Source organism: Arabidopsis lyrata (genome assembly GCF_000004255.2).
Source record: "Arabidopsis lyrata subsp. lyrata unplaced genomic scaffold ARALYscaffold_6, whole genome shotgun sequence".
Lineage (NCBI taxonomy): Eukaryota > Viridiplantae > Streptophyta > Magnoliopsida > Brassicales > Brassicaceae > Arabidopsis > Arabidopsis lyrata.
In genome coordinates, this window is record NW_003302550.1 from 3,007,032 (window position 1) to 3,029,469 (window position 22,438).

At 38.3% G+C, this 22,438-nt stretch overlaps 6 protein-coding genes across 8 annotated transcripts; 4 read left to right on the forward strand and 2 right to left on the reverse strand.

Annotated features, from left to right (window-relative positions):
* The first annotated feature begins 840 nt into the window (after positions 1-840).
* Positions 841-2,796, forward strand: LOC9307355 (transcription factor MYB29). The gene is made up of 3 exons (XM_021023563.1): positions 841-1,404; positions 1,558-1,687; positions 1,773-2,796. Exons 1-3 carry the CDS (start codon positions 1,272-1,274, stop codon positions 2,521-2,523), a joined length of 1,014 nt encoding a protein of 337 aa, XP_020879222.1. The 5' UTR covers positions 841-1,271; the 3' UTR covers positions 2,524-2,796.
* Positions 2,797-4,526: 1,730 nt separating this feature from the next.
* Positions 4,527-6,518, forward strand: LOC9307356 (transcription factor MYB76). Of its 2 annotated transcripts, none has more exons than XM_021020427.1 (4): positions 4,527-4,586; positions 5,015-5,161; positions 5,285-5,414; positions 5,515-6,518. In XM_021020427.1, the coding sequence occupies exons 2-4, from the start codon at positions 5,029-5,031 to the stop codon at positions 6,266-6,268; spliced, it is 1,017 nt and encodes a 338-aa protein (XP_020876086.1). In that variant the 5' UTR covers positions 4,527-4,586; positions 5,015-5,028; the 3' UTR covers positions 6,269-6,518. The 2 variants fall into 2 exon arrangements, with proteins under 2 accessions (XP_020876086.1, XP_002871286.1); XM_002871240.2 differs by lacking the exon at positions 4,527-4,586 and adding an exon at positions 4,604-4,765.
* A 1,273-nt stretch (positions 6,519-7,791) lies between these two features.
* Positions 7,792-10,108, forward strand: LOC9307357 (protein NEN1). Its single transcript, XM_021023233.1, has 6 exons — positions 7,792-8,364; positions 8,538-8,695; positions 8,832-8,878; positions 8,962-9,025; positions 9,128-9,759; positions 9,873-10,108. The coding sequence occupies exons 1-6, from the start codon at positions 8,091-8,093 to the stop codon at positions 10,102-10,104; spliced, it is 1,407 nt and encodes a 468-aa protein (XP_020878892.1). The 5' UTR covers positions 7,792-8,090; the 3' UTR covers positions 10,105-10,108.
* A 503-nt stretch (positions 10,109-10,611) lies between these two features.
* On the forward strand, positions 10,612-12,442 carry LOC9307358 (probable xyloglucan 6-xylosyltransferase 3). Its single transcript, XM_002871242.2, has one exon. The coding sequence runs from the start codon at positions 10,750-10,752 to the stop codon at positions 12,121-12,123; it is 1,374 nt and encodes a 457-aa protein (XP_002871288.1). The 5' UTR covers positions 10,612-10,749; the 3' UTR covers positions 12,124-12,442.
* On the reverse strand, positions 12,341-13,532 carry LOC9307359. The gene is made up of 2 exons (XM_021023234.1): positions 12,694-13,532; positions 12,341-12,584 (listed from the first exon to the last, which is right to left on the reverse strand). The coding sequence occupies exons 1-2, from the start codon at positions 13,405-13,407 to the stop codon at positions 12,501-12,503; spliced, it is 798 nt and encodes a 265-aa protein (XP_020878893.1). The 5' UTR covers positions 13,408-13,532; the 3' UTR covers positions 12,341-12,500.
* Positions 13,533-13,663: 131 nt separating this feature from the next.
* On the reverse strand, positions 13,664-21,891 carry LOC9309391 (formin-like protein 20). Of its 2 annotated transcripts, XM_021023230.1 has the most exons (18): positions 21,258-21,891; positions 20,081-20,784; positions 19,698-19,919; positions 17,910-19,618; positions 16,962-17,807; positions 16,694-16,814; positions 16,438-16,509; positions 16,250-16,348; positions 16,062-16,103; positions 15,870-15,950; positions 15,690-15,740; positions 15,514-15,595; positions 15,249-15,343; positions 15,064-15,135; positions 14,870-14,986; positions 14,595-14,663; positions 14,431-14,497; positions 13,664-14,304 (listed from the first exon to the last, which is right to left on the reverse strand). In XM_021023230.1, exons 1-18 carry the CDS (start codon positions 21,328-21,330, stop codon positions 14,147-14,149), a joined length of 4,680 nt encoding a protein of 1,559 aa, XP_020878889.1. In that variant the 5' UTR covers positions 21,331-21,891; the 3' UTR covers positions 13,664-14,146. The 2 variants fall into 2 exon arrangements, with proteins under 2 accessions (XP_020878889.1, XP_002873323.2); XM_002873277.2 differs by having other exon boundaries at positions 16,962-19,618.
* Between the last annotated feature and the right edge of the window lie 547 nt (positions 21,892-22,438).

A 22,438-nucleotide genomic window follows, 5' to 3' on the forward strand; every position in this document is an offset into this window, starting at 1 on the left:
AGAGAACCTCACAAGAGAACCTACCATTTGACTATGAAAAATTAAAAAAAAAAAACAAAAGTTCTCATCTCAAATTTTCAACAAATTTATAATAAAAAAATTGAGAGAGCTTCATGGAGACAACTCCCCATTGGAGATGCTCTTAGTGTACATACTTACACCCAAAGTGGCAAACAAATAGGACCAATTTTGAAAAAGAATAGATGAAATAAATTTTATTCTATTTTATTCACTAGATAAAAAAAACATGTTTTAGACAGTTATCATTCAATTATTTCACAACGTATAATTTCTTGTTTTTGTAATATGTTATTGTTATGTGAACATATAATATATCAATTTAATATTTTTGACGGTTTTTATTATTTTAGGGAACATTTTTTCTAAATGTATTTTTACGTGGACATCTATTTGATCAACTATTCATCATATATATATATATATGTATGAGTAACTATTATTTTAACATCTATTTTATTATTTAATATGTTAAATATAATATCTATTTACGAAAATACCAAAAAGAATTACGTTATAAATCTATTTAAAGAAATAACGCACAAAAATTTATCCCACATTTAATTTGTCGATACTCTTCTATTGTTTGGTAAGAGCAACTGAGCAACTTATGAAGTTGTCCTTTTTTCCACATTTTTTTTTCATTACCGTTTATCGAATTAACTCTAATAAAACTGATATGATAACTTCTGAAGTTGTCCTGTATTTACGATGTTGATAATTATCTAGTGGCAGAAAATATTCCATAAGTCTCTCTCAAACCATTTGAACAGTTCCAAAAAGGTCCGGTCACTCACACACTCTTGATGAGTTTTTTTTTTTTGGGGGGTCAAAGTACTCTTGATGATGAGTTGATATTCTTATTATTTTAAAATCTTTATTACTTATTTAAGTTATTTCAAAAAGTATATCGACACGAGTGCCAATAGGGCTTATATATATATATATGCTCATAAACATATATAATTATGCATGAGGGAGTAGTAGCTTGCAATGTCTTAAACTTTGATATATCTTGCCCTTGTCACTCTTTAAAAAAAAATTGAATATGAAAACACACAATCAATATTCCACGGTCTACCACAGTTTCTCAGTCAGTTTCATATTCAGATGCATCAGAGTTCTTATCAACAGATCTATCACTCTCTTGCCTTAAATTCGACGACGTTTCTGGTTTTTTGGTTCTTTGCTTATTTTCTTAATTATCTAAAGATTGTATGTAAATTAATTTATATCGAAAGAGAAAAATAAAAATGTCAAGAAAGCCATGTTGTGTGGGAGAAGGGCTGAAGAAAGGAGCATGGACCGCCGAAGAAGACAAGAAACTCATCTCTTACATTCATGAACACGGTGAAGGAGGCTGGCGTGACATCCCCCAAAAAGCTGGTATATATGTGCTTAATTATTATGTGTATATATATATTATACTACCACTTCTTGACGTTCTTGCCACTTTATTATTCGTTTCTTATTTTATTAAACTCAAAAAAAAGTGATATATATCTAATTGGTGTTTTGATGACAAATGATGGTGTTTAGGACTAAAACGATGTGGAAAGAGTTGTAGATTGCGATGGGCTAACTATTTGAAACCTGATATCAAGAGAGGAGGGTTTAGTTACGAGGAGGAACAGATTATCATCATGCTTCACGCCTCTCGCGGCAACAAGTAAAATCCTAGCTTGTCAAAATCGATATTAATAAGTGTATTAATTAACACATTATTAAAGTTTTGATCTATCTTTACTTAAAAGGTGGTCAGTCATAGCGAGACATTTGCCCAAAAGAACGGATAACGAGATTAAGAACTACTGGAACACGCATCTCAAAAAGCGCTTGACCGATAAGGGAATCGATCCCGTGACCCACAAGCCACTTGCCTATGATTCAAACCCGGAAGAGCAATCGCAATCGGCGGGTTCCATCTCTCCAAAGTCTCTTCTTCCTCCAAGTTCCTACAATGTACAGGAGATAAGCAGCAGTGATGAGACACCGAAAAATGATGTTTCCTTGAGCTCCAAGAAACGCTGTTTTAAGAGATCGAGTTCTACATCAAAACTGTTAAACAAAGTGGCAGCTAGGGCTGCTTCCATAGGAAATATCTTAGCAGCCTCCATCGAAGGAACCTTGATCAGCTCTACACCGTTGTCTTCATGTCTCAATCATGACTCTTCCGAAACAAGTCAATTTCAGATGGAAGAATTTGATCAATTCTGTCAGTCATCTGAACACATAATTGATCATATGAAAGAAGACATCAGCATCAACAATTCCGAATATGATTTCTCGCAGTTTCTTGAGCAGTTTAGTAAAAATGAAGGCGAAGAAGCTAACAATATTGGAGGAGGATATAACCAAGATCTGCTTATGTCTGATGTCTCATCAACAAGCGTTGGTGAAGACGACATGATGAAAAACATAACCAGTTGGTCAAATTATCTCCTTGACCATTCCGATTTTAATTATGACAAGAACCAAGATTACGACGACAAGAACTTCATATGATCCGTTGATTGATTACCGGACTAGAGTTGACCGGTTAATGTCATGGTTCTCTTAGATATTTGTCAAGTTATAGTAAAGGTCCATTATAGGGTCACTATATATTAATATTCAATAATGGATTCTCTTAGTTAGAGACCTTATGGTATGCCATGGATCAATTAGTATTTGATTCGCGGGAGACACGAGTTTTTTTTTTTTTTTTTTTCTTTCGTTGTTTATATCTATTTTGATCGTTGTGGATGTCCTTCTGAGAATAAAGTATCACATAAAGCATCCATTTCTTAATAATTCAATTATTATAATAATTCGTCACATATCAATATCAATCATATTTTTTTCCTTATTAAGTGTCGATTAAAACTTTCATTTATGCTTTCACAAAATATAATTTTTTCTTTTCTTTAAAAATGTCGTCATTTTCTATTTTTAATGTAAAATCTTAAACAACAAAAATAATTTAATTTTTTTCTACGAAGTCATTTCAATTTATCGAGCATTTGATGAAAAATTATAATAAATGTGGTGCCAAAAGTATATATATATATATATATATATATATATTAATTTTTCCCGAATATTTTTTTGACAAATTTGATAAAACCAATTGTTAGGCAAATACGGCTTTTTTTGATAATTTCTTCGCATGTACCTGCAGTAATATTCAAATAATGCCATTTAATTTTACTTGTTCCATGAACTAATTTTCTATATTTCGTATACGCGAAAAGAGTTTGGCTCTCAATTTCGACGTTCTCTGCCCTATATTGTCCAACCAGGGATATAAATCAAATTGACCGGTTAAAAAAAACATTAGTCCAATTCGAACATGCCAAAATAGAGAATTTTCCTATGAATATATTAAATAAGACGATATTATTTTAGTGAGATGTGGCAATATATATATATATATATATATATATATATATATATATATATATATATATAATATCATATATTCATATGTACCACTGATGTTTATGCATTCAGAAGTAAAAATATCCACCGATCAAATGCAACTTCTTGGAAGACTAAAAGCTATATTCATAATATTTTATTTTGTGGTAAATATTCATATATATATAGTATATTGATATTGTTTCAAATTTACATATAAAGTTCCGTGATCTTTCGTAATCGTTCGTTGGACAGACCGCACCATGATTTTCTTTTTACCAATAAATAAATAAAACAAACGAGAAAAAAAAACGTTGTTCCCAGTTTGTGTATATTTTATAGTCCACAAATCGTTAATCATATATGTACTCATAAGCTAAGAGCAAATGAAGAAATATAATTGAATTTGTGACCCGAAGAATCTTGTGTGCATCAAAACCAATTTAATAAACATTCAATGATATCATCATATGTGCAGGGTCGGCTCAATTAATTTAGAGTCCATGTACAAATCTTAAAAATTGACCATTTTTTCATAGAAATTTTTTTTTTGGCCTTTTTTATGTTAAAAAAATCTTTAAAATTGGTCTTTTTTATACTAAAAATATATATTTGGGCCTTTTACATACTAAAATTACCTTAAAATCTTAAAAGTTATCATTTTTTCTTTTTTTTTTTAAAAAATTGGGACCTTAAATTTACCCAAAAAAAAATTTGGCCCTGATACATTTGCTCCTCTTGCACCCCCTCAACGCTGGCCCTGCATATGTGATACGAGTGCTTTGGATAATGAGATCATTGAATGTTTTTATTTTTATGTTATCCAATTAGAATAAGTAGACCATAATTGGTTGTTTTTAGATATCAATACGATAACATGTTAAAATGTGAAAATAATTTAGATCAGATCATAGATACATAATACCTTAATTAATGACGCAATAAAAAAGTGGATAGAGCCTAGAGGGACAAGGCTGTGACATTGTATATGGGAAGGAAGACAGACAAAGAAGCCCAAAAACGTGCACCGTCCAAGAGTCTGGCTACTATACCTAACTTCCTTCCTGCAGGGACTTGACAAATATCACTATCTGCCATTTTTATTGCTGGTGAATTGTAAATAATGCAGCAAAGAATTGATAATAATTCATAAATTTCTTTCACAAACGGTAAGCGATATTTAGTTTTTTTTTTCTTCTTTAAGATAATAATATATAGAAAACCTGTCTACTAAAAACCACTACACTAGCGGATAAGCTTAACATGCCTATTTACTTAGTTTACGTGGATTTAAAAGTATACTGTCACGAGTGCATGAGACTTACCGAGCTATAGTCTATATGAAGAGGTAGATCGTACGTGTACAAATGACTTCCGTAGATCTTTGATCTTTTTTTTTCCTTCTTTTTTGGTAATATTCTTCAGTTTTATTTGATCTATTGTCGTTGTAATGATCTTGATTAGAAAGGGAAAAAAGCTTAGACCCTTGACCAAAAAATATAATAACCGTATTCGTAATCTCTATATCCTACATTAAGTACTACAGTATTTCTGAATTCTGATTTTCGTTTCTTATACGCACGTACGTTTGTTCTAGATATAACTAAGAAAATGTCAAAGAGACTATGTTGTATCGGAGAAGGATTGAAGAAAGGAGCATGGACTATAGAAGAGGATAAGAAACTCATCTCTTATATCCACGACCACGGTGAAGGAGGCTGGCGTGACATTCCAGAAAAAGCTGGTACATAACTATATATAGACGCATTTTTGTCTCTGTTTTTTTCTTTTTGTCACGAATTACAATTTGTGTCTAATATGTATTATTTATAGTCTAATTGATATTTTCATGGCTTTTCGAGTTTAGGGCTGAAACGGTGTGGAAAGAGTTGTAGATTAAGGTGGACTAACTATTTGAAACCAGATATCAAGAGAGGAGAGTTTAGCTATGAGGAAGAGCAGATTATCATCATGCTTCATGCCTCTCGTGGCAATAAGTACGTATAGCATTTCTCTAGGCTTGTTTGTGCTTATATCAGTTTAACTAAGACATGATCATCAATGTTTTGATATGTACCTATTTTTGTTATTTATCAGGTGGTCCACCATAGCAAGACATTTGCCAAAAAGAACGGATAACGAGGTCAAGAACTATTGGAACACACATCTCAAGAAACGTTTGATCGATAATGGCATTGATCCCGTGACACACAAGCCACTAGATTCTTCTAACCCTGGTTCGGCCGTGCCCAAAAAGTTTGATTGCCAAGATAAATCCATTCCGGATGAGCACTCGGTACAATGGAGTTCTACCACTCCAGCATCTCTTCCCCTTTCTTCGACTTTTAACAGTGTTAAACCCAAAATTAGCAGTGGTGAGACGCAGATAGAAAGTGGTTTCTTGAGGTGCAAGAAACGTTTTGAACGATCGAGTTCTACATCAAGGCTCTTAAACAAAGTTGCAGCTAGAGCTTCTTCCATCGGAAACATCTTATCAACCTCCATAGAAGGAACCTTGAGTTCTCCTGCGTCGTCTTCATGTCTCCCAGACTCATTCTCTCAATCATCTGAACACATGATCGATAACAAGGAAGATCTCAGTACGAGCATTGATATCAACATCCCCGAGTATGATTTTCCACAGTTTCTTGAGCAATTCATTAACGATGACGACGAAGCCGAGAACACTGGTGGGTCCAACCAAGATCTCCTTATGTCCGATGTCCCATCAACATTCGTTGATGAAGACGATATAATTGGAGACATAACCAGTTGGTCAACTTATCTTCTTGACCATCCCAATTTTATGTATAAATCGGATCAAGATTCCGAGGAGAAGAACTTCTTATGATTTGTCTATGGCTTGTCAATTTCCCAATGTTGATATGCCCAAGATTATGATTAGGGTTTTCTCTTAGATATATATCAAGTTGTTAAACTGTGCTAGGTATCATTCAGTAAGGGCTTCTTTGAATTGGATAACCAGATCATCCCGTGGATCGATTAGTATTTGATTTTCGCGAGAGTTTATATTTTTGTAACTCTTTTGTAAAATAAATTTAAATAAAATAAGCTTTATCTATATAGTCTTTTTATGGATAGTTTCAGGTCCACAAACACTATAATAACTCAAAAAGTAAAGAGCAATGAGTGGCAACAAAATTGGATCTGTGACCCGGCAAAATTGATCCGCTAACAAAAACGAATCTTCAAAAATGTTCACTGATATATGTGTATGTGTGTGTGTGTGAGAGAGAGAGAGATATGACTTATGAGAGCTTTTGTTTTTTATGTGTGGCTACACATGAATGATTTAATTTTCGTAATTGTGTGAAAATGAAAGTTGTATTTTTTTTATGTCGGCCGATTAAAAACCCCAAATTCGAAACAGAGTTTTGAACCAAAAATAGACATACAATACTCCTTCACGATCAAATAAAACCAAAAGAAACGTAGCTATTAATTACAAGTACTCTCTCAAGATCAAATAATCTGCATAGCCAAAATAGGCTACATACATGTAGCCACATATGACTGCAATCACGAATCACACGTTGAGCTATCTCAAAAAGCTATCTTCTTCAAATTCGATGAAGGTCGTCAAGGGTTGTAATTGAAAGTTTATGAATGGATTAAATGAAATAGACCTTTATTATGTATTTCGTTTCCTTCTAATAGAATTTCCTATGTGCACTCAATTAAAATTGACCTAAGATTCTTTTCATATTTTAAAATAGGTTTCATTAAAAAACAAATCCATTGATAAAGATCAAACCAAACTACATACTGCCAAAAACTTTAAACGTGGATATATTTTATATGTTCCTCAAAGTAGAGATTTTATAAAGTAGTATTATAAATTGGAAAATAGATGAAAAAACTTACTTTCTGATAAAAACATTTCTTCAGAATCAATAAATAAAAAATGTAAAACTGAATTATTGCAATATTTCGTTAAATCATTAGTAAGTGAATATTGTAGTGGTCCAAAGTGCATCTAATTAACTGCTATTAATAGTTCTAACTAACATACGATTTTTTTTTTTTTTTCTGTTTCCAGTTGAATTTTCGGGTCCAAAACACATTTCTGGTTTTTAAACGAAACAAAAAAAAAAACACACATTTCTGTAATTCTGTTTAAACTTAAAGTAACCCTAATTGGGCCGTCAAGAACATAAACAATGCTGTCAAAGAAACAAAAAAAGTAACCCTAATTGGGCTGTCAAGGACATAAAAGCCCGTGTAGTGGTTTCCACTTCTTCTTCTTCTTCTTCTATTTGGGCTAACGTTATCGTAAAGTTTTAGTTTTGATATTGCAAAAATAAAACAACTAAATTTAGTACTTAATAAATCAATAATCTCAGACAACCTCGGAACAAGGATAATATCACCAGGTTACGTACACGGTACAACTAACAAACACATGCAAACGAAGCAAGGAATCAACAATTGGAATCTGTGAATTCTGATTATTATGAATCTGAATAGAGAATCCAAGGAACAACCTACCCAGAAAGATAAACCCTAAAGTAATTGATGTTTTTCACTTTGCCTGTAGAATTGGACAAAGTAACTTTGATCTTTATATAATCCCTCGATGTTCCCTCAAAATTTCCGACCAAATTTCGAAACTTTTCACATTTACCAATTGATTGAACCCGACCCGTTATTCAATGGATCCGGAGGATAGGTCCGAGATTGCCTTCTTCGACGTTGAGACGACTGTACCAAACAGAGGTCAACGTTTCGCGATTCTAGAATTCGGGTCAATCCTTGTTTGCCCGAAGAAGCTTACGGAGCTCCGAAGCTATACGACTCTGGTCCAACCTGCAGATTTGAGTCTCATATCTTCCTTGTCCGTCAGGTGCAATGGCATCAAGCGTGACGACGTCGTTTTGGCACCTTTGTTTGCCGACATCGCTGATACTGTCTACGACATTCTCCATGGTTAGAACCCTTTCTACTTTTGCGTTTTGTGTAACTCTGTTTCGTGTCTGTTTTGAATTAGAAAGAAAAGTTTTGTACTTTACTGAATTTTGAGTTCTTGGTTGAATCATATTACCAAGATTCAAGCTTTATGTTATGTTGTGTTTTGATGTTGGGGGATGTTGTTATTGCAGGGAGGATTTGGGCAGGTCACAACATATTGAGGTTTGATTGTGCAAGGATCAGAGAAGCATTTGCAGAGATTGGACGTCAACCACCCGAGCCAAAAGGCGCCATCGACTCATTGGGTTTGCTAACTCAGCAGTTTGGTAGAAGAGCTGGTGATATGAAGGTACAAGGAAACATTTCGAAAATGTTGATATTTTCCACGAGATCAGAATGTTAAATCATGGAATTCTATCTCTTTGATTGAGTTTTAAGGTGATTTTTTAGGTGTCTTATCATTCCTGTGTGCTTTGTTTCTGCAGATGGCAACTTTGGCTAGATATTTCGGACTTGGGAATCAGACGCATAGGTATATAAAACTCATTAAGAATCTGATTCTTTACCTCAAAACTATCAAAAGTTGGAGTGCTTTAATTCTTTGTTTCTCTTCAGGAGCCTGGATGATGTTAGAATGAATCTTGAGGTTCTCAAATATTGTGCTACTGTCTTGTTCTTGGTATGTTCTCTTAAGTCACTTTATAAATTGAGAACCTTTGTCTCCTACTAGCTGTGTTTTAAAAACTGGACTTATTAGAGGCAATGCTTTTACTATTCGCAGGAGTCGAGTCTCCCCTATGCACATGTAGATCATTCGGTATCTCCTGGAACTACTAGTTCAAGGAGACGTATTGATGCATCTCACGAGGGTAATACTGTAACAACCTCTGTTAGGCTACCATCCATTAGCGAGAACAGTGCAGCTCAGCCAGATCCGTTCAACATGAGCATCTTGAGGAATGAAATGGCTTCCGACAACCACCTTCAATCAGACATTCTCATGGAAGAAGAACAAATTCAACCCTCTGATATTGTTGTCCCTGAGAATACCAGTGACCATGAGGGATTCTTGGCTCCTGATGCGGTGTCTCTTCCAAACATCAAAGCGATTCTTGTCCCGTTTTATCCTGGAAGCGAAATGATGAAACTAAAGCTACTTCACGGTGATTCCCCTCTGCAGCTCTACTGTTCTTGTCTGAAAGTACGGTTTGGAGTCAGTGGGAAGTTTCTGGATAACACCGGGAGACGGAAGTTAAACTTTGTGGTTGATCTGAATCTAAGCCTGTGCAGTATACTCGAAGCATGTGACAGTAGTGCACAGAAACTATCTGTTGATTCAGGTTCCACTTCTGGCTGGAACCCGGTCGTGAATCCAATGAAGGGTTTTGTAAACTACCCTAACGCAAGGATACAGTAAGTTACCTAACTATACTCTCCCTTTCTGGTTCCATGTTCTTCAAACAAAATTATGGTTTCTTGCTTGCTTGCTTTACGTTTCTTCTGATTAGTTTCTTGGTTTTCTGCAGTATTGCGACAGAGATAAATGGAGATGCAGCTCGATATGCAACAGAGATACACCAGAGAGAGTCCTCTGGAGCTAGTCAGAAACTAATCTTCAGCAACCCGAGTGGTGAGGAGCTCGAATCGTTGCTGACCATGGGGAGTGTTGTTGATGCATTCTTGTCTCTGGAACCGTATGATTATCAGCAGAAAGCTGGAATCCGCCTTGTTGCCAAAAAACTAGTCATACACTCGTAAATCATACATAATTGTTAATACCAAAAAAGTAAGAAAATGGAGCTTAGTAGATGTACAAACACACACACACACACACACAGTTTGATCAATGAGCCATTGTTTGTTGTTGTCTAGTTGTTTTGTCTGTGAAGCGAAGAGAGGAAGCGGACAATTAACAACTTTACAGAGATCAAGATGTGGACTTTGATTCTGATACGGATTCGCATTCAATTTATTGCACCATAAATACTTTAGCAAATAAAAAGTTTCAAATAATTGCAATCCAGATTTGTAGAATGGTTTTATGTGTATCACTCTGTGCAAGAATGCAGAATTGCAATCTTGAATTCTCGAGTAATCGACTAACGAGAAATGCTTTATGATCTGGAACATAAATAGAAACCTCTTTAATCTCTTAAGACACAAGATTGCATAATTATTATTTTTATAAAAAAGATGATATTAAAAACATTAGTAATGGTTTTGCTAAAGTATTTATGGTGCAATAAATTGAATGCGAATCCGAATCCGAATCAATGTCTGAATCTTGATCTCTGTAAAGTTGTTAATTGTCCGCTTCCTCTCTTCGTTACCTCACAGACAAAACAAGTAGACAACAACAAACAATGGCTCATTGATCAAACTGTTTTACGAAGTACAACAAAAATGGCAAAGGAGGACGGTTTCAGGACTCAGAAGCGCGTATCAAGCGCTTCCTCCGCCGCCGCCGGCGTTCTTCCGACGACGATGGCGAGTGGCGCAGGAAGGAGACCACCACCACGTGGCAGACAGATCCAGAAAACGTTCAACAACGTAAAAATGACAATCCTTTGTGGCTTCGTCACCATTCTCGTCTTACGTGGCACTATCGGCGTTAACTTCGGAACTTCTGACGCCGACGTCGTTAACCAGAACATAATCGAAGAGACTAACCGACTTCTAGCTGAGATCCGATCCGATTCGGATCTTTCAGACTCAAACGAGCCACCTGATTCGGATCTTGATCTCAACATGACGTACACTCTCGGACCCAAGATCACTAACTGGGATCAACAACGGAAACTTTGGTTAACGCAAAACCCAGATTTCCCCAGTTTTGTCAATGGTAAAGCTAAGGTTTTGCTTTTAACAGGTTCGCCTCCAAAACCTTGTGACAATCCGATTGGTGATCATTACCTATTGAAATCGGTGAAGAACAAGATTGATTATTGTAGGATTCATGGAATTGAGATTGTGTATAACATGGCTCATTTGGACAAGGAGCTTGCTGGGTATTGGGCAAAGCTTCCAATGATCAGGAGATTGATGTTGTCTCACCCTGAAATTGAATGGATTTGGTGGATGGACAGTGATGCTTTGTTCACTGACATGGTGTTTGAGATTCCTTTGTCTAGATATGAGAATCATAACTTGGTTATCCATGGATATCCGGATTTGTTGTTTGATCAGAAGTCGTGGATTGCTTTGAATACTGGTAGCTTCTTGTTTAGGAACTGTCAATGGTCTTTGGATTTGTTGGATGCTTGGGCTCCAATGGGACCGAAAGGACCGATTCGGGAAGAAGCCGGGAAGATTCTCACTGCGAATCTTAAAGGAAGACCGGCGTTCGAAGCTGATGATCAGTCTGCATTGATCTATCTGTTGCTTTCGCAGAAGGAGACGTGGATGGAGAAAGTCTTTGTGGAGAACCAGTACTATCTTCATGGGTTTTGGGAAGGATTAGTGGATAGGTATGAGGAGATGATAGAGAAGTATCATCCGGGATTGGGAGACGAAAGATGGCCATTTATTACTCACTTTGTTGGATGTAAACCGTGTGGAAGTTATGCGGATTACGCGGTTGAACGTTGCTTAAAGAGTATGGAGCGAGCATTCAACTTCGCGGATAATCAAGTGCTCAAGCTTTATGGGTTTGGTCACAGGGGATTGTTAAGCCCTAAGATCAAGAGGATCAGGAACGAAACAACATTTCCACTGAAATTTGTCAACAGGTTTGATATTCGGAGAACAACACCGCTCAAGATTGAAGCGCGGAGCTAGCAGCCGATGAACCAGTTTGGTAAAGCACAATCAGTTCCTACTTAGTTGAACAAAATTCTACATTGTTTCAAAGCTCACTTCTTTTACTTTTTGTTATATTTTTACCCTATATATAAAGTCAATAGATTCTTTTGTTAAAACTTGAACAGAGGATGAATTATCAATTTGTTCAAGTACCTTTCACTGCAAAGATCTGTTCTTGCAGAACCCTGAAGGATGAAGTAACTCTGACTCGTAAAACTGGGGAAGTTTTCTACATCTTTTCTCATTTGAGAGATTAAAACGTAAGAATTTTACAGAAAGAGAGAGACTTGCGAAATAATATAAACATGAAACAAAAGAATCAATAAGCTAAAAAGGTTTGAATCTGTGATGGATCAGCTTCTTGATACAACGTCCTTATGGTGCTTTAACAGTAACTCATTCATTTGAGCAATCTGATGCAAGAGCTGAACTATCCTCTGTTGCAAAATCAGAAAACAATAGATGTAAGTAAACCATGTGAAAAACTGAGGTAATGTCACGTCTCTTAGACATTTCATCAAACACTTGGTATGCACAAAAACATACCTCGTCTCTCTGTTTGATCACATCTCGAAGATGATCCATGGTGTCTCCTTTAACACGTTTACGTCGAGCACGTACACGCATCCACCACCAAATCGCAATGGCAAGAACTGGATAAAATGATCGGATAGTCTTTGAGAACCATGTCAACAAATTCTTCAACTTGGAGTATAAACGTACAAGAAGAAGCTCCCACCAATCGTGGAGGACATCAACTTCACGATTCAATGGTTTCCTCTGTAATTTCCCGTCTGAATCGCACGGTGGAGGTTTGTCGCCTTGTTCAGACGGTAATAATCGCGGAGAAGATATCTGTTCAAATGGCCATTGTTCGTCTGAATCCGACGGTGGAGATTCGCCGCTTAGCAACAACGGCGGAGATTTTTCTTCAGTTTCCGACGGAGACTTCCGGTCGAATTCAAACGCAGTCGGTGACGTTTGTCCATCTGAATCAGAAGGGAACAACGAAAAAGAAGAAGATGAACCAGAGCGTCTCGACGAAGATGACGGAGACGAGGATTCCGACGGAGATTCGAGATACCTATCGACTCCATAGACGGAAGAAGCGACATGGAGATTCTCATGGTAGATCGGCGGGAAAACAAGGTTATCGTCTTTAGCGAAAATTGGAGATTCTCTGATGACAACCATTGACGAAGTGGGATCTAAAGGACCAATCAGCTGTTGTTCACAGTACAGATCTTCATCTTCAGCCATCTTCAGTTTAAGAAATTATCTCGCTAGGGTTTGCTTATGAGAAAGAAAGAAACAGTGGAGGAGGAAGAAGAAGACAATCCATGAAAGTTTCAAACTTGTTGGATCCAACAAGAACACGTGATTGTTGCTTTTAGCTGATTCGTTTAAGAAACTTTGGTCATACACACGTGCCGTCTCATTTTCTCGCGCAATTTTTTGTGCGTGTGCATTTTTTTTTTATTGTATAGTTTGATTTAATTTATTATAACTACGAAGATTTTTTTTATTTTTTTTCCATTGGTCTGAATTCTAAAAAGAACATTGATGTTAAGGAGGTATACAAAGTTACACACTAAATAGACAAAATGATCTACATCTCTCACTCTCTCTCGCTCTACCTGAAACCTATACAACATTTCAATCTATCAAAAATTCCTCTAATCAGGAAAAATATAAAACAGGAAAGAATTCTAATTTACAAGTTAGAATTAAATCAATGTGGAGTCAACTATGTTAACGTGACTGGAGAAAAGATCTGTCTCTTTATCTTCCCATGGTTCCTCGATAGCCCCCGCCCAGGCGAAACCACTCCTCATAGGACCCAAGCCTGTTTTTAACTGCACGAAGCATCCAATGCCGCTTTGCGGAAAGGTTTACTTGAACAGAAACAGCACCACCGCCTCTTTGCTGGCTTACAAGACCAGCTCGGTTCTCTTGAGAGATTAAGGCGGATTTTGCAAAATAATATGTAAGCTTTTCGTCAGCTATCATCAACTGGTTTTTTTGTGAGACTGACTCCTTTTGCCTTCTCCATTTCCGCTTCCTTAAGAGCTTTCTTCTTCTCCAGCTCTGCTTGCTTCACGTTCTCTTCGTGTGCTTTCTTAAACAACCTTATAAAATTCAAGAGGGTTGCAGTAACTGCAGCAGTCCATGACCCGGTATTATTATTAGCTACACAACAGTTCCAACTAAATAACGAATAGGGACTTTTTTCTTTCAATGTATTGCCCAATAGGATTGAAGTTTATATATTCCACGCCATACCTTGTTCAAATGGACAACGGTTAGGATCCTCGCCAAAATAGTGCGCAAGTGCATCAGCATTTCTACCCTGTCATCAAACATAAGAAACAAAACAAAAAACATTTCAGGATCAAACACATTGTCAAGGTAAGGCGCTTGGCATCTAGTAGAGGTTGACAAATTACCACGACGGAGTAAAGACTCGATACAGTTGCCACTTCAGTCTCAGCAATGGATATGAAGTCCCCCAATGTCTGTTATCAAAGCATAAAAGTAGGTTTTAGGATCCGGAAGAAGTTAAGTCTAAAAACAAATCCCAGCTGAAGAATTATTTTCCAGCGGGTTATTGATGATTTCCACAAAATAATATAGATTTAGTAATGTGGCACAATCATGGAACTAATCTCAATTTTTTGATTGATAAAATATGCAAAATGAAAATTAAAAAAGACCAACATACTTTACGGAAAACTTCAGAAACAGGACCATCACTTTCAGATGCAGTGAGTTCCTGGTTCAGTTTTTCCAATCCTTTGATTATAGCTTGCATTTCCTCAGCCAGAGACTTCAATTGTATCTGCAATAGACAGGACAATCAAATGGTGAGCCAATAGAAACTAAGGAGTAGAGGACGAAAAAAGCACAACTGCAAACCTTCGAGGCTGATTCAAGACTTTCAAGATCCTTGGGGAAGTCCAGTAGAACTGATGCCTTTGAAGCAAGGACCTGGAAAAAGAAAAATGAGAGTTTTAGGATTATGTATCCTTCCTGAGCCATACCAATTTTACAAACCAACCCTCGTCGGAAACTAGATCCTGCTCTTTTCGAGTATAGTTTACCTTGCAAAGATAATGCATGAGAGTCATCTTGCTGTTAGCAGCACGTGTATCACTTAGTTTCAATAAACTGTCCAACTTGAATCCAACAGCAGCGCCTGCAGAAAGCAGAGCAATGATCATATCAACCACAACAGATTTTTGTACAGACAAAACAACAAGTAGCAATGAAACAAAGGCACCGAATCAAGCCCATATTGAACAGAGAAATTTATTTGCATTAGGGTCTTGTGCAAAAAGATGTAGACAAGAATAATATAATACTTACCCCTTGCAGTTCCTTGGTTCAATGTGTTCCCCAGGTAAAGAATCTTTTTCATAATTTCTTTTAGCTTTTGCGAATTACGGACCTGATGAACAAGCAATAAGCAGATAATTCTTACAAAAAGAAATGCATATGGACTGCACAAAAAAAAATTGAGTTAATTATCGCAAGTATCTTACCTCCTCACATGCAGAATTTACTGCATTTAAACTTTTTTTGAATTCTGTTATCTGCACATAAAAATATCATTATCTATAGGACCAATAATCTACAGTTACTCAGACACTGGTGAAACTGAAACTTTGTCCTCCAAAGAATAAAATAAACAGAAAATAACAGTATAAGTAATACCACCAGACCTGAGTGCCGAATTGAATTTTGAAAGAAAATACTCTAAGCTTTGCCTCCACTCGTGGCACCTTCATTACCTCTAGGAAGTACTGCAATAACAAAATGGATGAATGTATTAACTCAGTAAGCTAATTGCTAACCATTTTACACTAGAAACCAAAAAACAGTGAGAGATTGGTAATCTTAAGACATAAACAGACCTGCTCACACTTTCCCAAGGTCGCCTTGTCACCAGTGTAGTTCTACACAAAACCAGACAATTACGACCAAGAACAAGGACTCATGTCAGTAACAAGTGAATAATGATAACCAGAATTCACATACTTCACAAATGATCCCCAAAGTAAAGACAGAAATAGATAATGCAACTCAAAAGTAAAGATGTAACCTTAAGAAGCTCCATCTCCTCCTTGGTTGGACAAAATTTTATAAGATTCTCTATTTGATCAACATCTAGTACAGACTCATCCATTGCCAGAACTGCAGCCTGGACGATGCAAAGAAAGATCTGAATAATTATCATTAAACTATGAAAGTAGTTGACTTTTACTCAGGTAAGTAGGTACCGGAGCTTACCATCATATCAGGCAGCGGCATCTTTACTTTAGTAAGCATTATTTCCGTGTTATTGGCTCTCCTAAGATCAATCTGGAAAACCATAAGAAAAACAATGCTTCAAAAGGAGTCGAATTGAATCACAAAAGTATACAGACATGCAATAGGCTACAGAGTAGAAGAAATTCCAGGGAAAAGAGATGCGGCAGAGTAGCTTATAGAGGCGAAAAGAGCAATTTAAAATATAATAACAAGTGTTGAAAACATTTCACATTACCAGTTGAACTTTTTCAGGTTTTGCCCCAACAGACTTTCGACGACTTCCAGATTTATCAGCCGGCTTTTGCACTGTAGCAGAGAAAAGGGTCTCTATTTCTGATACATCAAATTCTGGTGCACTAGCAGAAAAGAAAGAAACATATGATTAATTGCAAAACAATAGTCAATAAAACCCCAATAGCACCTAATTAGTTTCTTGGATAAACAAATGTGCAAGAGGGGAACTTAGAAGAAAGAGGAAAGCAAAGATAAAGTTAGTCCAATACGTTTGTGATTCTCCATGTCTCTGTAACTCATCCCATAAGCTCCCTTGCAAGGCCCTTGTTACTTTAACCCAGTGTAATGGCTTCAGGGAAGACTTTTTCTGAGCTGCAGACCCAAGACCTGGACGTGGAAGACCACGCCCTCTTCCTGCACCCCTAGGATCAACTGCAGCTCCTCTGGCACCAAGCATTGGAGGTGGAGGAGGTCCACCACCCGGAGGTCTTGGTCCAGGAGGTGGAGGTGGACCAGGAGCACGACCACCAGGAGGTGGTGGAGGTGGCGGTGCGCCAGGCCCTCTACTACCAGGAGGCGGAGGTGGTGGTGGGGCTCCTCCATGCATCGGGGGAGGTGGTGGCGGTGGAGCTCCTCCACGCATCGGGGGAGGCGGTGGAGGTGGTGTTCCATACATCGGAGGTGGAGGTGGAGGTGGAGCACCCATTGGTGGCGGTGGAGGCGGAGGTCCACCAGATCTAAACGGAGGTGGTGGTGGTGGTGGAGGTCCACTAGCTCTAAATGGAGGTGGTGGAGGAGGAGGAGGTGAAGTTTTACCAAAAGGAGGGGGTGGTGGAGGAGGAGGGGAACCATGACCTGGTGGCGGAGGAGGAGGTGGAGGAATTGAGCGTACATGACTGAAAGGAGGAGGTGGAGGTGGTGGTGGGGATCCATAACTCAGTGGAGGAGGCGGCGGTGGGGGTGGAGATCCATAACTCGGTGGAGGAGGGGGAGGTGGGGGTGGAGATCCATAACTTGGTGGAGGAGGGGGAGGGGGAGGCACTGAATATGCATTACTAAAAGGAGGAGGTGGAGGTGGTGGTGGAGCTGTTTTACTAGGTGGAAGAGGTGGAGATCCATAACTTGGTGGAGAAGGGGGAGGGGGAGGTACTGAATATGCATTACTAAAAGGTGGAGGTGATGGTGGAGCTGTTTTACTAGGTGGAAGAGGTGGAGATGGAGAAGTGGAAAAACCATTAATAGGAAGGATCTTGAGTGCTGGTGTAGGTGCAACACTCGTATAAGGCAGAGGAGGTGGAGGGGGGATGTGATCTCCATTTGCTTTTGTTGTATTTAATGAGCTAAAAGGAGGAGGAGGTGGTGGTGGTGGGGAAGAAGATGTAGAGCACGCCTCATGAGTATCAAAAGACAAAGCATACACAGACTTCCAAGGTGGTGGAGGTGGTGCTGGAGGCAACAAAGTTTCACTGTTTCGCCTCACAGATGCAAACGGAGGTGGTGGAGGAGGAGGCGGTGGCGATGGTAGCTGAGATGTTTGAGAGTCACTGCTCTTTTGACCGACTGAATAGTATGCAGGCGGAGGTGGTGGTGGAGGTGGTGAAGAGGTAGGAAGTTGAGAAGGAGAACATATTGCAGGAGTCGCCAAAGCTGACACATACACAGACTTCCAAGGTGGAGATAGTGGTGAAGGAGGCAACACAGTTCCACTGTTTGGTCTCTCAGATGAAAAAGGAAGAGGTGGCTGTGGTGGTGGTGGTGGAGGCAACACAGTTCCACTGTTTGGTCTCTCAGATGAAAAAGGAGGAGGTGGCGGCGGTGGTGGTCGTGGGAGCTGAGATGTTTGATAGTGGCTGTAAGTAGGTAATGGCGGTGGTGGCGGAGGAGGAGGTGGCGATGCAACTGCTTGTGAAGAGTGTAAAACGGATGTGGCCTCACTGGTTAGAGAAGGCAGGGGTGGAGGAGCCTGATGAGGAGACGCAGCAGGTAGAGAAGACGGCTTTTCCTTCGGGCTAGAATCTGGTGATGAACAAATTGGAGCTCGACTCCTCATATCCGGTGAAGAAACAGACGCTCTCAGATATTTAGTCTTAGCATCCTTTGGAATCACACCATCAGGTGATGTAGCTCTTTTACCATCCTTGAGAGAAGTGGTAATTGAGGCAGGAGCATTGTTAATTCTTGTCGGGGGATAAGCCACATGCATAGAATCTTTATATGAGCCCTTATTTGAAGGAATCCATCGAGAGACTGCGTTAGGATTAGCCATTCTTACATTAGGACCCTGAGTTTCTTGCTGCTTAGACTTCGGTTTAAGTGAATCTCCAGCCAGTTTTGCATTTGCTCCGACCTGTTTCCTTAGTGTAGCTTGTGTTTTTTCGGATATGGGTTTGTTGAGACTAGTACTTGTTTTCTGACTCATAGATTCCAAATCATTGCTTTCCTCATCACCTTTGCATTGAGTCTCTACTGTTCTAGAATCATTTTCCTTTGCTTCCATGGTTCTTCTCTTTCGCTGCTCATCACCATCATCTATTCCTATATCCTTCACTGAGTCGATATTAGAATCTGCCTTCCCATCCGATCTATACTGTACATCATCCACAGTGATATCTTTGACTGGATCCGTGCTAGTCTCTGCATGCATATCATGTTTATGATTTGAATCATCTGATGCACAATCTAGAAACGCATTGGGTTCCACATCCCCCTTCCACACCTCTTTACCCTCAGAATCATCTGAAGCAGTATCAACAACCACAAAACTATCCGAGTCTCTCTTATGGTCAGGTCCATCAATCACATCGCTAAAGATCTCCTCCACCTCAAAAAATTCTTCAGGTGAAGTAATATCAAAATCATTCTCATCATCTGATATTGTAGAAGTTGTAATAGGAGGCACCACGGCATCAGCGCCAGAGAAAAGTACCTGATACATATATGAGTATGCATTCAAACTTAACAGTCTTATTCAATAGGTGATCAGAGAAAATTTTACAACGGCCTACCTCTGCCTTAAATTCCTTTGGGAACTGGTCCTTGACATCCCAAAGTATGTCCATCTCATCGCGTTGGAGCATTAAAATATTAGCTCGCACAAAAGCCGTGTGGAACATGATTCTGAAAACTATCTCCTCGCTCACCAAATCATCATGCAAATGTATACATTCCAGTACAACATCCCCTTGAACGCGGCACTGTATATCTAATTTCACCAGGATACACTCTTCCTGCAGATGAGATCACAAATTTGCGCATATTTCTTCAGTAGAGAAGCATTTAACTGGTACAATAAATTACCAAAAAAAACTCACAAAACTATAATCTATCCCTTACTGATATTTTTAATCCGCACAAGACAGTGTGATGATTACAATGGTCGGGAAAGTACCTGTTGGTAGAGACGAGTGTGTTTCTTTGTCTTTAGTGTGGAGAAGAGAAGTATGGAACTCCTGTTGGTTCGGGCTTTAGGGTCCTGCCCATAAACCCGTAAAATTGGTCTGCAACCTTTTCTCCCTTCAAAATGTGGGAGATCTCTGAGAATCAAGCAGTCCAAAAGAAGAGGTGTGTCCGAAGGAGGCCAATCAGAGCCTAAATTTCTTCTAGAAATGTACTGAAGATATCTGAGTTGAGAAGGCTGTGGGTTTAGAGGAGACAATAGATGAAGAAGCTCCTTAGGAGCCTGTTTGTGTACCATCTCAAGAGTCTTCTGCTCGCCATGATACTGCTTTCTGTACAATAAAAGCCCCGATAACATAAAAGCAAGAACAGGCCAACCACCTCTTTCACAATGCATCAACAGTACATTTTGTTGACCTTCCAAGGATAACCAGCTTTCACTCGATCTTAGAAAGTGATGGATCATCTCGAGAGGTAAAAGCGGACAACTCTCATACTGCCGTGGATAATCCATTACCGTCATATCGTATTGGGACAACACGTCTGATATTTGACTCCGCTGTTCCCCCTCTCTAAAGTTAAACACCATGAAAGATGCATCTGGGAAATGGTCCTGTAGCTGCGCCACGATGCCACCCAAGTATACTTTGTACTCATCCTCCCCCATAACATCGCTAGAGAAACAGCAGTCAAAAACTGCAAAGAAGAAGAAAAAAACAAGAGAAGTTTATGAGATCATCAGCTCTGAAACCTTGAACTACTCCAGCAAAATATAAGTTACTAGAAAATGGAAACACAAATCTCCAAGCTCTGAAAAATTTATCACTATCCGCGAGTGCAATCCAGAAGCTGAAATAAACTCTTTTTCCAAAGAACTATCATCGTCGAACATTAAAGGAAACAATAGAATATCCCACAAAGCTATAAATTGTCTTCAAAGAGATTCTGATTCCTAAACCTCTTTAAGCTCAAATAGGCATCCATTTGCAAAGCTATACTCAAATTCTCATCCCAATCAAACTGCCAAAAACCCACCACCCTCCAGAAGCTCGTAGCAATTTTGATCACATGCCCATATATCATCAATTACAAGAACAAATCCGGCAACAAGTTCATCTTTTTATAGATGCTTTGAACCTAGAAACAGAGGAAAAGGGAGGAGTTATTACCATAGACACGCTCGGAGATCTCGAGAAGCCGATCCGGAGGCTTTTTGTAGAAGAAGCGACGGAACAGCGCCATGGGATGGCGCTGTCTCTCCCCCGATCAGATCCAAACCGTCGATTTAGTAAACCAACAAGCAGATCATTCTCGATTGCTCCAATTCCGTTGACCTAAACCCCAGATCCCCTTTCTTCTCCCAAAATTCAGGTCACAAACCCTAATTTCTCACCCCTAGCAAAAAAAGTTGACAAATTTCGCAAAATTACAAGAGCGTGATAAAGACCCAATCCCCAGAAATTCCTTATCTCCCTCTCTCTATCCACCAATAATCCAATTTTGGAAACAACAACGCAAGTCGTAATCACAACGCCAAACCCCAAAGTTGAGAATTTTTCAAAATAGTTTTGTTCCAAATGACTCGATCTCTATGTACAATGTCGAATCTTCTCTCAATCGTGGGAACAAAGAATCTTCGAAGCTAATCAAAAAGTTGTTAAAAATAAAAATAAAGAGAGATAGAGAGAGAAGGAAGTGACAGTGAGATGAAGAATTTCAGGTGAAAAAAGGAGAAAGATTGGAGCAGAAATGAAAAAAAAGATCGAAGAAACCAGATTTCGACAAATCTTCCAGCAGTTTTTTATGTTTTGTCAAAAAAATTATTAATATTTTTTTATTGACAAAAGGGTTTATTCATATTTTTAGAGGTATTTAATAATAGCAAACAAAAAGCTTTTTTGATTTTCCATAGTTGCGTAATTGAAATTGAACTCTACGGAACGAACGTAAGCGTAGTGGACTTTAGAGAAAGAGCGAGACTTGGTTCAGACACACGACCAGACCCTTCTCTGTCTAACATCTAGGAGGTGTTGTCTAAGCCTACGTGGAAACGTAAAAAACTATATTTATAATTACAACCACGTTTTTTTTACGATCAACTTGTGAATTTCCCATCTGTCGAAACACGTTATTATTGATTTAAAATAAGTCACTGCAAACATCATTAAGTAATCCCCAATTGCCATTATTATATCACATTTACAGTAGTATATAATTGAATCGGTATTAGTAACCCTTAACATTCATGTCTGGTTGCTATTTTTTCATGATGTAAAACTTTAATAAAGGAGTGGGGAATGTCTGTGTCTTACGAGACCATATTTTTTTACCAGTCAGTCTCGTTTTAATC

Bases quoted from the DNA above. Each gene is read 5' to 3' on its own strand.
- LOC9307356 (XM_021020427.1), top strand. From the start codon at position 5,029: ATGTCAAAGAGACTATGTTGTATCGGAGAAGGATTGAAGAAAGGAGCA. The intron at 5,162-5,284 runs GTACATAACTAT...TTTCGAGTTTAG, and splicing joins TGACATTCCAGAAAAAGCTG to GGCTGAAACGGTGTGGAAAG. The intron at 5,415-5,514 runs GTACGTATAGCA...GTTATTTATCAG, and splicing joins CATGCCTCTCGTGGCAATAA to GTGGTCCACCATAGCAAGAC.
- LOC9309391 (XM_002873277.2), bottom strand. From the start codon at position 21,330: ATGGCGCTGTTCCGTCGCTTCTTCTACAAAAAGCCTCCGGATCGGCTT. The intron at 19,619-19,697 runs GTAGGCCGTTGT...TATATGTATCAG, and splicing joins CAAAGGAATTTAAGGCAGAG to GTACTTTTCTCTGGCGCTGA. The intron at 14,664-14,869 runs GTATGTTGGTCT...CTTTGATAACAG, and splicing joins TTTCTGAAGTTTTCCGTAAA to ACATTGGGGGACTTCATATC.
- LOC9307357 (XM_021023233.1), top strand. From the start codon at position 8,091: ATGGATCCGGAGGATAGGTCCGAGATTGCCTTCTTCGACGTTGAGACG. The intron at 9,026-9,127 runs GTATGTTCTCTT...TACTATTCGCAG, and splicing joins GTGCTACTGTCTTGTTCTTG to GAGTCGAGTCTCCCCTATGC. The intron at 9,760-9,872 runs GTAAGTTACCTA...GGTTTTCTGCAG, and splicing joins TACCCTAACGCAAGGATACA to TATTGCGACAGAGATAAATG.
- LOC9307355 (XM_021023563.1), top strand. From the start codon at position 1,272: ATGTCAAGAAAGCCATGTTGTGTGGGAGAAGGGCTGAAGAAAGGAGCA. The intron at 1,405-1,557 runs GTATATATGTGC...GATGGTGTTTAG, and splicing joins TGACATCCCCCAAAAAGCTG to GACTAAAACGATGTGGAAAG. The intron at 1,688-1,772 runs GTAAAATCCTAG...TTTACTTAAAAG, and splicing joins CACGCCTCTCGCGGCAACAA to GTGGTCAGTCATAGCGAGAC.
- LOC9307359 (XM_021023234.1), bottom strand. From the start codon at position 13,407: ATGGCTGAAGATGAAGATCTGTACTGTGAACAACAGCTGATTGGTCCT. The intron at 12,585-12,693 runs GTATGTTTTTGT...ATTTTGCAACAG, and splicing joins TGATCAAACAGAGAGACGAG to AGGATAGTTCAGCTCTTGCA.
- LOC9307358 (XM_002871242.2), top strand. From the start codon at position 10,750: ATGGCAAAGGAGGACGGTTTCAGGACTCAGAAGCGCGTATCAAGCGCT.